The sequence below is a fragment of the Callithrix jacchus genome, chromosome 19 (genome assembly GCF_049354715.1).
Source record: "Callithrix jacchus isolate 240 chromosome 19, calJac240_pri, whole genome shotgun sequence".
NCBI lineage: Eukaryota > Metazoa > Chordata > Mammalia > Primates > Cebidae > Callithrix > Callithrix jacchus.
The window spans coordinates 8045922-8059655 of record NC_133520.1 but is presented as its reverse complement, the minus strand read 5'-3'; the positions used below and the strand labels follow the sequence as shown (position 1 = coordinate 8059655).

At 38.6% G+C, this 13734-nt stretch overlaps 1 protein-coding gene across 19 annotated transcripts in view; it reads left to right on the top strand.

Moving 5' to 3' along the window:
- The window catches only part of MARK1 (microtubule affinity regulating kinase 1), a 137489-nt gene that overhangs the window by 105662 nt on the left and 18093 nt on the right, over positions 1-13734 (top strand). For 10 of the 19 annotated variants that reach the window (XM_078356489.1, XM_078356485.1, XM_035280849.3 and 7 more), the window contains 5 exons: positions 717-816; positions 1871-1983; positions 4422-4575; positions 4877-5070; positions 9607-9681. In XM_078356489.1, the coding sequence (XP_078212615.1) occupies positions 717-816; positions 1871-1983; positions 4422-4575; positions 4877-5070; positions 9607-9681 (636 nt within the window). The remainder of the gene's footprint in view (positions 1-716; positions 817-1870; positions 1984-4421; positions 4576-4876; positions 5071-9606; positions 9682-13734) is intronic. The other 9 variants (XM_035280847.3, XM_035280844.3, XM_035280843.3 and 6 more) reach the window with 1 other exon arrangement.

Below are 13734 nucleotides of genomic sequence, written 5' to 3'. Positions count from 1 at the left end.
TTTATATTATGAGTTGCAGGCATTCTTTACATACTCTGAATATTTACTCCTTATCCAGTAAATGTTTTGCAAATACTTTTCCCATTTTCTAGCTTGCCTCCACAAGATTGCCTTTGAAAAGCCCAGGACTGTTATTTTACAGCCTTAGCTTGAATCTGACTCTGGTAATTCACATCAACCCCTGCTTGATTCTCACCTAATTCCTAACTCTAGACTTAAATTTTGACTACCCTCCCTTCCCACATCATGTTAGCTATGATAACTTTACCGTTAACCCTGATTTTCATTCCCTATGACCTCTTCTTTGCTAATATTTTAATAAGTGGAGATTTTAAAATAAGGCATATGGTTGGCAAAAGCCAGGAAAAAATTATAATCTCTGTATTAATGTTAAATGTAAAATCTAAAGCAGAAGTTAAAATCTGCTTTATAAGAAGTTCTTACTTCAAAATATCTAAATTTGAAAATACTCCCTTTGAAGGAATAAGGGAGGCATGCTACTTTGAATAAATACATTTGGTGAGTGTGTAGGAAGATAGTCACAATTGTCATGTGTGTCTCAAAGTCTTATACCTCTTTTTGGCCCACTAATCAAACTGGAAATGTCACATGAAACTTGTTGGGTGAACTAGTAATTTCACCTTTGCTGAAACAGAGCTAAAATAAGTTCCTGAATGTTCTGATTGACCACACATAATGTAGAGTTTATTTCCTAGCAAATAATGAAAGATCGATGGATGAATGTTGGTCATGAAGAAGAAGAACTAAAGCCATATACTGAGCCTGATCCAGATTTCAATGACATAAAAAGAATCGGTAAGTGTTTAAACGTGGTGAGAAGTGTTGTCCCTAGTCAACAAGTAGGAGTCCTTTAGTGCACAAAATAGTGTTTAAAAGTGTAAATAGAAAGCAATTTTTACTTGAAAAGTACTTGCATTACCATTTTAATGATACTACACTAAAAATTCTACATTTCAAGTTCCCTAATTTGTTCTGATATATATTATGGTCCAATTCAATGTTTGACAACAGGGATATAAAACTTAACATAAATAAACTGAATACTTTCCTTTCAGTGATGCCCAGCAGGAGGAATGGCTGATGTAACTATCAGCACGGATCAGACTGATAAGTATCAGCAAATATAGCATTTATTTTAACCAAAAATGTAGAGGCACTGAATTGAGAGTTGAACACTTTGGCTCTCCCTTTCTTTTTCCCCTGTCTTAGCAACGTTTATTCTCCCTCCTCACTTGTCCTGCTACTGCCCATACCTAGCCAGAGCGCTTCTTCTAACTTGTTCTCTTCATTTCTCAATCCCTTCCCAAAGCCATTACTCAGTCTCAAGCTGAGTCATCTTAACTATGTTTCTATCTGGCTTGAGGGCAGTGTGGCAGGGGAGAGCATTTTAGGGTATTAGGAACCTGTCAGAAAAACCATGGAAATTCACATCTCCCAAAGAAGAGTCAACCTACTGTAAATCAGAAAACAGAAATTGTTAAGAAGTGAGAGAAACCACTTCACAAGTAGCTAAGGATGAGTTCAGAGAAAGAGAATTTTGTGTAACAGAGACTAACGTGGTCTCAGACTGGACAAAGAAAGCTCGGGAATGTGTTAGGCAAGAAGACATTAAGTGGGCCCATTAATATATTACCCATGATGTAGATAATTTCTGCATGTAAAATTATCATTATACAATATCTGTGAACATATGGTATCTTAGGCTCATAGTCCAGAAGTTTTTAAAACTACTCTTTAAATTTTCATGACTTAGTTTTCATATTCAAAATTGGCAAACTTGCCTGTTTTTGTTGATTTGTTTACTAAACTAAACCCATTTTCAGAACATCTCTCTTTTTAAAATTTCTAGATATTATGGTCACTATGGGCTTTGCACGAGATGAAATAAACGATGCCTTAATAAATCAGAAGTATGATGAAGTTATGGCAACTTATATTCTTCTAGGTAGAAAACCACCTGAAGTAAGTTTTTCACCTTTTCAGATTACTGTGAATTATTTCTAGAGCTAATATATTAGTAAATATATTCTTTGTGGTATCAAAAATAATATAAAGGTCCTATCCTAACATTCTTATTTACTGGAATTCAAAAATCAAGATGCTAAATTATGAAGTGATTTTATTTCTGGGTACCCAAGAGATTTTATGAAAGAACAGGCCTGCTGTCTTTCTTAGCTCCAAGAGGCACCATTCACAACCTGGTCTTCGGGACTGGCCTCCCCCACAGCTTGTGCATCCAAATACAACAGCCCCACCAAAGGTAATATGGTTATTTCAGGTGTGCAGAAGAGTCAGTGACTGGAACATGAGGAACTGATAGCTTTTGAAATAAAATATATGGCTTAAATGATTTTTAAAAGAGGTAACTCTGGGAAAGGTTATTTGGTGACATTTTGCCTTATAGAGTGTCAAGTCACTGATGCTTTCACCTGGGAATTTTCAAGGCCAGGAGAACTATCATAAGGAGATAGATTCAAGAAATAACCCTATACAAATGGTGAACTATGTTAGATAGTTCTGCATTGCTATAAAGAAGTAATTGAGATTGGATAATTTATAAAGAAAAAAGTTTATTTGACTCACAGTTCTTCAGGCATGATGCTGGCATCTGCACGGTGTTGGCATCTGCTTCTGGTAAAGGCCTCAGGAAGCTTACAGACATGATGGAGGGTGAGGGGAAGCCAGCATGTCACATGGCAAGAGGGAGCAGGTGAGGGGGGGAGGTGCCATGCTCTTTCAAGTAACCAGATCTAGCATGAACCCATAGAGGGAGAACTGATTACCTCGAGCTGGTTCCAAAGTTCAGGCTGTTACTGGATCTAAGCTACCCCGCCCCCACCGTACCCCAGCACAACCACTAACTATGCAACTGAGGCAATTAATTTTCTGTGCCTCGGTTTTCTTATCTATAAAATGAGGACAGTAGTAGTACTTATCTTTTAGGATCATTGGAAGTGTTAAATGAGTGAGTACTTACAAAGTCTTCAGAACAGTTTCTCGTGGATTTCTATGTGCTCTGCATTAGGCTGTTAGTATCATCAGTATTACTCTGCTATTTATCATTAGTGTTATCTATATATGAATTTAGATTTCCTATTGGGATGCCAGTGATTCCATCAAAGGTTTGCTGGCAGCAAACCAGTTTTTTTTGTTTTTTGTTTTTTGTTTTGAGACGGAGTTTCGCTCTTGTTACCCAGGCTGGAGTGCCATGGCATGATCTCGGCTCACCGCAACCTCCGCCTCCTGGGTTCAGGCAATTCTCCTGCCTCAGCCTCCTGAGTAGCTGGGATTACAGGCATGCGCCACCATGCCCAGCTAATTTTTTGTATTTTTAGTAGAGACGGGGTTTCACCATGTTGACTAGGATGGTCTCGATCTCTTGACCTCGTGATCCACTTGCCTCGGCCTCCCAAAGTGCTGGGATTACAGGCTTGAGCTACCGCGCCCGGCCTGCAAACCATTTTTATGTTATAGAGAGAGGAATAGTGTATAAATCCAGAGTTTACCATGCTGAGTTAATTTCCTGATCTGAAACAGTAAACCAAATTTTTTTTTTTTTTTTGGCAAATGTGGAGAAAACAAAACAAACAAATCTATGTTTATGTTTATATGCATACATATGTATATATACATGTGCATACATTTAAAATTTTAGATTTTATTGTAAGTTTAAATCTCAGTGATGCCCCTTAACTTCCTTTTTTTTTTTTTTCTTGAGACGGAGTTTCGCTGTTGTTACCCAGGCTGGAGTGCAATGGCACGATCTCGGCTCACCGCAACCTCCGCCTTCTGGGTTTAAGCAATTCTCCTGCCTCAGCCTCCCGAGTAGCTGGGACTACAGGCGCGCACCACCATGCCCAGCTAATTTTTGTATTTTTAGTAGAGACAGGGTTTCACCGTGTTGACCAGGATGGTCTCGATCTCTTGACCTCATGATCCACCCGCTTCGGCCTCCCAAACTGCTGGGATTATAGGTGTGAGCCACCGTGCCCAGCTGGCCCCTTAACTTTCTTAACCTCAGTTTTTCCATCTATAAAGTGCAGTTTAATACGTCATAGGTTTGTTGTGATGATTAAATAAAGTAACATATAGAAAGAGCTTAGTACAGTGCCTAGTCCATAATTACCATTCAATCATTGGGTGCTGTTATTGGTGTTCTGACTAAACTAAGGGTTTGTACAAAATAACAGAAGATTATGAGTAGTCACTAATGCATATTCTATCCAGTTCACTCCTTTCCTGCTTGCCAACTTGAAGTTCTAGGCCCAACACTACACTCTTTTTAAATTTGGATTACTTCTTGTATAGCTTTAAATCATTTAGAAAATAAAGAGTGCAGTGTTTGTACAAACTTTTTTTTTTTTTTTGCTTTAAAATCCTTGTGGTTTTTCTTCTTACAGTTTGAAGGTGGTGAATCATTATCCGGTGGAAACTTGTGTCAGAGATCCCGGCCCAGCAGTGACTTAAACAACAGTACTCTTCAGTCCCCTGCTCACCTGAAGGTCCAGAGAAGCATCTCAGCAAATCAGAAGCAGCGGCGTTTCAGTGATCATGGTGGGGAAAAAAGTCAAAAGAGTGAAACAACACACGGGTTCTACCCAAACCTGTGTTTTTAAAGCGTTGTGCATTCATGTCTATGTGCTTGTGTCATCTAGTTCTCACAGACATATATTACTGAATTATAAAAATAATCCCTGTTGCAAGGACTGACCTGATTTTTGAAGTCAAAGTTTAATCTTTCTTCAGAATTTAAAACATGCAAATGTAGATAATTTTAATACAGAGTTTTTGTTTGTGAGCAGAAAATAGATCAGTTGTTTTTCAGCTCATTATGCTGTTTTTTGAAAAATTATAGCTGGTCCATCCATTCCTCCTGCTGTATCATATACCAAAAGAGCTCAGGCTAACAGCGTGGAAAGTGAACAGAAAGAGGAGTGGGACAAAGATGTGGCTCGAAAACTTGGCAGCACGACAGTTGGCTCAAAAAGCGAGATGACTGCAAGCCCTCTTGTAGGGCCAGAGAGGAAAAAATCTTCAACTATTACAAGTGTGAGTAAATACTCCGGTATATTGCAATTTATTGTAATAACTTGTTTCAGGGTTATGTATAAACTCTTTATCGTTTATTGTTTTTTAATGATTGAAAAGGAATTATAATTTAAAGAACATGCAGAGGGACCACACTTCTCATAAATGCAATTTAAGAACAACAAAAAAAGAATTCTTTTTTGCATATAAACACTTAACTTCAAATGCTGCTTCATTTTAAACTTTTTAAACTTTCCTGCTTCATTTTCCTTTTTATAATGTTTACTTAATATTATATTGGCACATTTCATTTTTATTTACAAATATGCTGTTTAATGAAGGCAGACTCAATTAAATAATTAATTTATAAAGTTGCCTCACATTCAACTACATAAATTATATAATGAATGGGAACTAGAAGAGGGTTTGAGCTGCGGTCTCATAAGGCAGCAGGAAAGACTACAGATAGAAAATATAAAAGAAAACTAAGGTATGTGAAAGGATAACATTCAGAGAATAAGTGTTTTTGAAAGGAAAGGGAGCAAAATGAAGGGGGAGAAATAGTTAAAGAAATAATAAGAAAAAATAAAGAAGGAGGATTTCATATTGAAAGGACCCTGAGTGGCAAATAGAAGCCAGGAAGAAAACCTACTCCTGGACTTTTAGCGTGGAATTTATAGATACCAAAAACAAAGGGAAGAATGTTTTAAAGACTCCAGAGTCAGAGAGCAGACAGCCTTAAAAGGAACAAGATTCAAATTGACATCAGACTTCTCAATAGCAACATGGATACAGTAAGATAAAGGGAAGAATGTTGTTAAAGTATTGAGAAAAAGCACACCGAGCCTAGAAATTTTATCTAGCTATGTTTTCATTTAAATGTGAAGGTACAAAAACCATGTTCTTTGGCGTAAAATGTCTCAACTATTTGACTACACAGTGACCATTTGAAAACACCTTTGTTGGAGAAAGTATTCTTATAGGAAGAGAAATTAATCTAGAATGTTGCTGTAAAATATATGGGAGTTGAAAGCAATCAAATAACTTACTGAAGTATTGTATGTAGTAACATATGCAAAAAGAGAAAAACAATGAAAATTCATAACCACAACTCTGGACAGCATCCAGGGCATAAGGATAGAGATGGACATTCAAGAAATATAAGCAAACACAGGCCTTATTAGTCAGATGATAGGAATACGTTTAAGAAATCATTAGCGGCAAGAGGCTGAACGCGGTGGCTCACACCTGTAATCCCAGCACTTTGAGAGGCAGAGGTGGGTGGATCACTTGAGGTCAGGAGTTCAAGACCAGCCTGACCAACATGGTGAAACCCCATCTCTGCTAAAAATACAAAATTAGCCGGCGTGGTGGCACATGCCTGTAATCCCAGCTACTTGGGAGGCTGAGGCAGGAGAATCTCTGGAATCTGGGAGGAAGAGATTGTAGTGAGCCGAGATTACACCATTGCACTCCAGCCTGGGCAACAAAAGAGTGAAATTCCATCTCCAAAAAAAAAAAAAGAAATCATTAGCAGTAAGCAAACATGAGTTCAGGAACTTAAGGATGAACAATGTAAGAACAAAGAATTAAAGCTTTTAAACCAACACAAGGAAAAAAAAAAAACCTTAGCCTGTAGACAGGAGAGAAAAAAATTACTTTAAATAGCAAATGCAAGATAAGATACCAAAATTCCAAGTGGGTTAAACTCCCTAATATCCATTATTTTATGTAGTCTGTTGGAATCTTACCTCTTTTGAATATGGTTATGTATATTTGATTATAAATGTATGGTATGATTAGATTATCACCTCTTAGTCTGTGAAATAGATGTGCATAACCACTTTAGAACTGATGGATATAACCACTTAGCTTCCCCATGATCTGTTTAGAAATGATTGCAGTGGCTCATGCCTATAATCCCAGCATGTTGGTAGGCCACAGAGGAAGGCTTGCTTGAGGCCAGGAGTTTCAGAGCAGCCAGAGCAACCTAGTGCAACTTGATTTCTACAAAATGTTTTAAGATTAGCCTGGTGTAGTAGTGTGTGCCTGTAGTTCTGGCTACTTGAAAAGCTGAGGAGGGAGGATGACTTGAGCCCAGGAGTTTGAGGCTGCAATGAGCTTTGAGCTATGGATGTACCACTGTGCTCCAGCCTGGGTGACAGAGTGAGACACTGTCAAAAAAAAAGGTGAAAAAAAAATATATATATATATATATAGAGAGAGAGTATTATTTTATTTTACTTTTTTATAAAAATGAGATCTTACTGTATAACATTTTAATTTTTTTTACTTATAGTTTGGGGTCCTTCTAGATCAGAACATTGAGATCTTTTTAATAGATGCATATTATTTCAATGGTATTAACAGATAGATATATTATAATTTGTTCAACCTTTCTTTTGATGAAGTATTCAGAGCTTTTCATTCTCCAGAGGGTACAACCTTATACATTTATGTTATTGGTATACTTCTGTTGGAGGCATTCTCAAAAGCTCTATCTTTGGGTCTATGTGACAACACTTGTTTTTAACTTTAGCTGCAAAGAGGCAGACTCCTCATGCTCTTCAGTCCATGACACAGTCAGCCTAGGTCTGTGCAGCCGCATCCCTGCTCCCACTCACCTCACTTAAAGACTCAGTTCTGATGTGTCTTAATGTATTTCCTGACTATGTGTGTATCCTTAGAATATATACATTTAATTTTTTAATAAATGCTACCACAGTAACTTTCCAAATGGTTGGGGTAATTTAGAGAGTAATTATTTCTCCACAAACTCATCAACAGGATATTATCAATCTTTAGCATTTTTGCCAATCTGAAGAGCAAAAAGAAAAAAAAAGTATTTGTTTTTAATTTGCATTTTCTTGACTATTGGTGACATTGATGGTGTGGCCCACAAAACCTAAAATGTTCACTATATGACTCTTTACAGAAAAAGTTTGCTAATCACTGCTTTAAAGGTAAAATACACGGCTTTAATACCTTTTCTTTGAGGTAATTTTTTAGATAGAAAGTACTTGAGCATTTACAATTCAAGCCCTGTAATAGTGTCAAATATTGTCTGAACAAATGAACATTTTTACCAATGTCAATAAAGTAGAATATAATGGAAAATATTAAATCCATTCAAATGGCATGAAATGGCTCCTTCCTCTCTGATGGAAAAAGAAATAGTGCCCATAACACGCAGAGGTAATTAACAAGTGATAGTGCAGTTAATGTTTACAAAATCAGAATTTTCTTTGTCAATAATAACAGTTCTTGCTTATAATTCTATTGACAGTATTATTTAATGTCAGTTTAGTATCTTAACTCAAGGATGATACTGACAGATGATATTTAAAACTAGCCAGTTGATAGACAGCATGGGGAGAGTTTTGAGTTAAATAGTTAAACAGATGAATGGTTGGATAAATGTTTTGGTTAATTCTCGGAGTCGTTTGTTTGATTGTTCATCACCACAACCATCACAGATTAGAAATGAACGGAGTCTCTCTTAGTTCATTTTGTGTTGCTACAATAGAAAACCACTTAATGGATACTTTATAGAGCAAAGAAATTTACTTCTCACCACTCTGGAGGCTGGGTAGTTCAGTATCAAGAGGCCAACTTCAGGTGAGGGCATTCTTGCTGCATCACCCCATGGCATAAAGGTCAAGAGAGCACACGCAAGAAAGCAAGAGGGGACCAAATACACTTTTTTATGAAAAAGCCACACTCAAGATAACTAACCCACTTTCAAAGAATTCATTTGTGAGACCAGAGCCTAATCATCTCTTATGAGGCCACACATCCCAGCACATGCACATTGGGGATCAAGCTTCTAACACAGTAACTTCAGGGGACACATTCAAACCATAGCAGAGTATTACTATTTGTAAGTAAGGTGCAGGAAAAACAAACTTAATATTTTCCTTCTAGAAATTCCCATCCAAAAATTACATGTGGGAATTCAGGGAAAACCCTTGACTAGCCTAGAAACTTGGGAGCTAAGTGTTGAGTTTTGAAGACATAAATAAGTTGCGCTGTTTTTAAATCAAGAAAACAATAAAACTTGTAAAAGTATATTCTATATTATCTATCACATTATGAGCAGTATAAAATAAAATATAAAATAATATAAACTATTATAGGAATCTTAGTGGCCCTCCACCCTTCACCGAAATTCGTATGTTAAAATTCTAACCCTAAAAAAAAAAAAAAATTTTAACCATAAAGGTGGTAGTATTAGAAGGCAGGTCCTTTAGAAGGTGCTTAGGTCATAAGGGCCCTTACGAATGGGATTAGTGCCCTTATAAAAGAGCCCAAGGGAGCTTGTTCCACCCTTCTGCCATGTGAAGTCACAACAAAAAGATGGCTATCTAGGAAGCAAGCCTTCACCATATGCTAAATATCTTGACACCTTGATCTTGTGCTTTCCAGCCTCTTGAACTGTGAGAGATAAATTTCTGTTGTTTATAAGCCAGCCAGTTTATGATATTTTGTTATAGCAGCCCAAACAGACTAAGACATGAACTCTAAGAAAAGTATTAATCAGCTTTTTTGCAAAATAAGGGGAAGAAGGAAGGGCCAAGATGGCTGAGTAGAAACAGTGCCCGTCTGCAGCTCCCACCGAGAGAAAGGCAAAAGGTGAGTGATTTCTGTACATCCAACTGAGGTACCCAGGTTCTTTCATCAGGAGTTACTAGGTGGTTGGTGCAACCCACGGAGAACAAGGAAAAGCAGGGTGGGGCGGTTCACCCAGGAGCTGCACTGGGCAAAGGGACTTCCCTCTGTGAGCCAAGAAAGGCGGTGAGGGAGTGTGCTACCCACCTGGGGCACTACGCTTTTCCCACAGATTTTTGCAACTCATGGATCAGGAGATTTGCTTGTGATCCTACACCACCAGGGCAGGCACTGAGCTGCAGGAGTTTTTACATAATCTGGTGGCTCTTGGAGCTCCAGAAAGGTAGAGATCTGTCCACTCCTGTGGAAAGGGGGCTGAAGCCAGAGAGCCAAGCAGCCTCGCTCAGCGGATGCCACTCCCATGGATCCCCACCAAGCTAAGATTCACACTGACCTGGGATCCCCGCTGGCCAGCACAGCAACCTAGAGTCTGCCTGATAGGACCAAGTTCCCGTCGGGAGGGGCGACCACCATTACTGCAGCTCTAGTCAGTGTTAGGGAGGCTGGGCAGTTTGGACTGGGCTGTGTTCCCCACAGCACGGCATAGCAGCTGTGGTAGATCATGGCCAGACTGCTTCTTTAGGTGGGACCCAGATCCATCCCTCCTCACCAGGCAGGGCCTCCCTGCAGGAATTCCAGCAACTGCAGCCAGGGGCTTACAGACAGAACTCTCATCTCCCTGAGACAGAGCACCTGGGAGGAGGGGGAGCTGTGTTCTCAGGTTCAGCAGACTTAATCTTTCCTACCTGCTGGCTCCGAAGAGCCTGGGCCTTCTGGACAAGGGGAATTCTCCCAGCACAGTGCACCAGCTCCACTAAGGAGCACCCAGACTAATTCCTTAAGGACGTTCACGGTACTGTGCTTTTTATATGGGTGAGACCTCCCAACAGGGGTCAGCAGATAATTCATACAGGAGAGTTCCAGCTGGCATCAGGTTGCTGCCCCTCTGGGACAAAGCTTTCAAAGGAAGGAGCAGGCAGCAATCTGCTGTTCTGCAGCCTCCACTGGTGATACCCAGGCAGTCTGGAGTGGATCCCCAGAAAACTGCAGCAGACCTGCAGAAGAGGGGCTTGAGTATTAGAAAAAAAACAAGCAACAGCAACAGCATCAAAAGAGACTCCACAAAAACCCCATCCAAAGGTCAACAGCCTCTAAGATCAGCAGTAGATAAATCCACAAAGATGAGAGAAAAAACCAATGCAGAAACACCGAAATTCCCAAAGAAGAATGCCTCTTCTCCTCTAAATGATTGCAGCACCTCTCCAGCAAGGGCACAGAACTGGGCTGAAGCTGAGATGGATGAACTGGCATAAGTAGGCTTCAAAAAGTGGGTAATAACAAACTTTGCTGAGCGAAAGGATTATGTTCTAACCCAATGCAAAGAAGCTAAGAACCATGATGAAAGATTACAGGAGCTGTTAACTAGAATAACCAGTTTAGAGAGGAACATAATGACCTGATGGAGCCCAAAATCACAGCACAAGAACTTCATGATGCAAACACAAATAGCTATAGCCGAATAGATCAAGTGGAAGAGAGACTATCAGAGTTTGAAGACTATCTTGCTGAAATGAGGCAGGCAGACAAGATTGGAGAAAAAAGAATGAAAATGAATGAAGAAAAACTCCAAAAAACATGGTACTATGTAAAAAGACTGACTGGAGTACTCAAAAGAGATGGGGAGAATGGAACCAAGTTGGAAAACACACTTCAGGATATCATCCAGGAGAACTTCCCCAATCTAGCAAGAGAGGCCAACATTCAGATTCAGAAAATCCAGAGAACCCCAAGAAGATACTCCACAGGATCTGCCCCAAGACACATGATCATCAGATTCTCCCAGGTCAAAATGAAGAAAAAAATGGTAAGGGCAACCAGAGAGAAAGGCCAAATTACCTACAAGGGGAATTCCATTAGATGCAGACCTCTCAGCAAAAACTCTACAAGCCAGAAGAGATTGGGGGCCAATATTCAACACTCTTAAATAAAAGAATTTCCAACCCAGAATTTCATATCTGGCCAAGCTAAGCTTCAAAAACGAAGGAGAAGTAAAATCTTTTTCAGATAAGCAAATGCTGAGGGATTTTGCCACCACCAGGCCTGCCTTATGAGAGCTTCTGAAGGAAATACTAAACATAGATAGGAAAATTTGTTACCAGCCATTTCAAAAACACACTGAAGTACACAGACCAATGACATTGTGAAGCAACTACATTCACAAGTCTGCAAAATTGGCCACCCAGCATTATGATGACAGGATTAAATTCATACAAAACAATATTAACCTTAAATGTAAATGTGCTAAATGCCCGAATTAAAAGACAGAATGGCATGCTGGATAAAGACAAGATCCATCAGTGTGTTGTATTCAAGAGACACATCTCAAGTGCAAAGACACACAGGCTCAAAATAAAGGGATGGAGGAAACTTTACTAAGCCAATGGAAAGCAGAAAGAAAAACAGGGTTTGCAATCTTAGTTTCTGACAAAATAGACTTTAAACCAACAAAGGTCAAAAAAGACAAAGGCATCACATACTGGTAAAAGGTTCAATTCAACATGGAGAGCTAACTATTCTAAATATATATGCATGCAATACCAGAGCACCCAAATTTATAAAACAAGTTCTTACAGACTTACAAAGAGACTTAGATTCCCCTCATCACAATAATAGTGGAACACTTTAATACCCCACTGTCAGTATTAGATCATCAAGACAGAAAATTAACAAAGATATTCAGGACTTGAACTCAGCTCTGGACCAAGTGGACCTGATAGATATCTGCAGAACTCTCCACCCAAAAACAACAGAATATACATTTTTCTTGGTGCCACATGGTACTTATTCTAAAATTGATCACAGAATTGGAAGTAAAACACTCCTCAGCAAATGCAGAACTGAAGTCTTAACAGTGTCTCAGGCCACAGTACAATCAAGTTAGAACTCAAGATTAAGAAATACACTCAAAACCACGCAACTACGTGGAAATTGAACAATCTGCTTCTGAATGACTTCTGGGTAATGAAATAAAGGCAGAAATCAAGAAATTATTTGAAACTAATAAGAACAAAAAGAAAACCTACCAGGGTTTCTGGGACACAGCTAAAGCAGTGGTAAGAGGGAAATTTATAGCACTAAATGCTACATCAAAAAGCTAGAAAGATCTCAAATCAATACCCTAACATCACAACTAAAAGAACTAGAGAACCAAGAGCTAGCAAACAAGGAATAACGAAGCTCATAGCAGAGCTAAAGGAGACAGACATGAAAAACTCCTCAAAAAATCAGTAAATCCAGTAGCTGGTTTTTAAAACAAATAGCGATAAAATATATAGACCACTAGCTAGATTAATAAAGAAGAAAAGAGAGAAGATTCAAATAAACACAATCAAATGATAAAGATCTAGAAGAAATGGATACATTTCTGGACACATACATCCTCCCAAGACTGAAAGGAAGAAATTAAATTCCTGAAGAGACCAATAACAAGTTCTTAAATTGAGGCAGTAATAAATAGCCTACCAACCAAAAAAAAGCCCAGGACTAGATGGATTTACAGCTGAATTTTAACAGAGGTACAAAGATGAGCCATTTCTTATAAAACTATTCCAAACAAATGAAAAGGAGGGACTCCTCCCTGACTTTCTGTGAAGCCAACATCATCCTGATACCAAAACCTGGCAGAGATACAACAAAAAAAGAAAACTTCAGGCCAGTATTCCTGATGAAAATGGATGTAAGAATCCTCAATAAAACACTGACAAACTGAATCCAGCAGCACATCAAAAAGCTTATCTACCCTGATCAAGATGGCTTCATCCCAGGATGCAAGTCTGGTTCAACATATGCAAATCAATAAATATAATTGGTCATATAAACAGAACTAAAGACAAAAACCACATGGTTATCTCAGTAGACAAAAGACCTTTGATAAAATTCAACACTGCTTCATGCTAAAAACTCAATAAACTAGGTATTGAAGGAACATATTTTGAGTTCCTTAAAACAGTAAGAGTC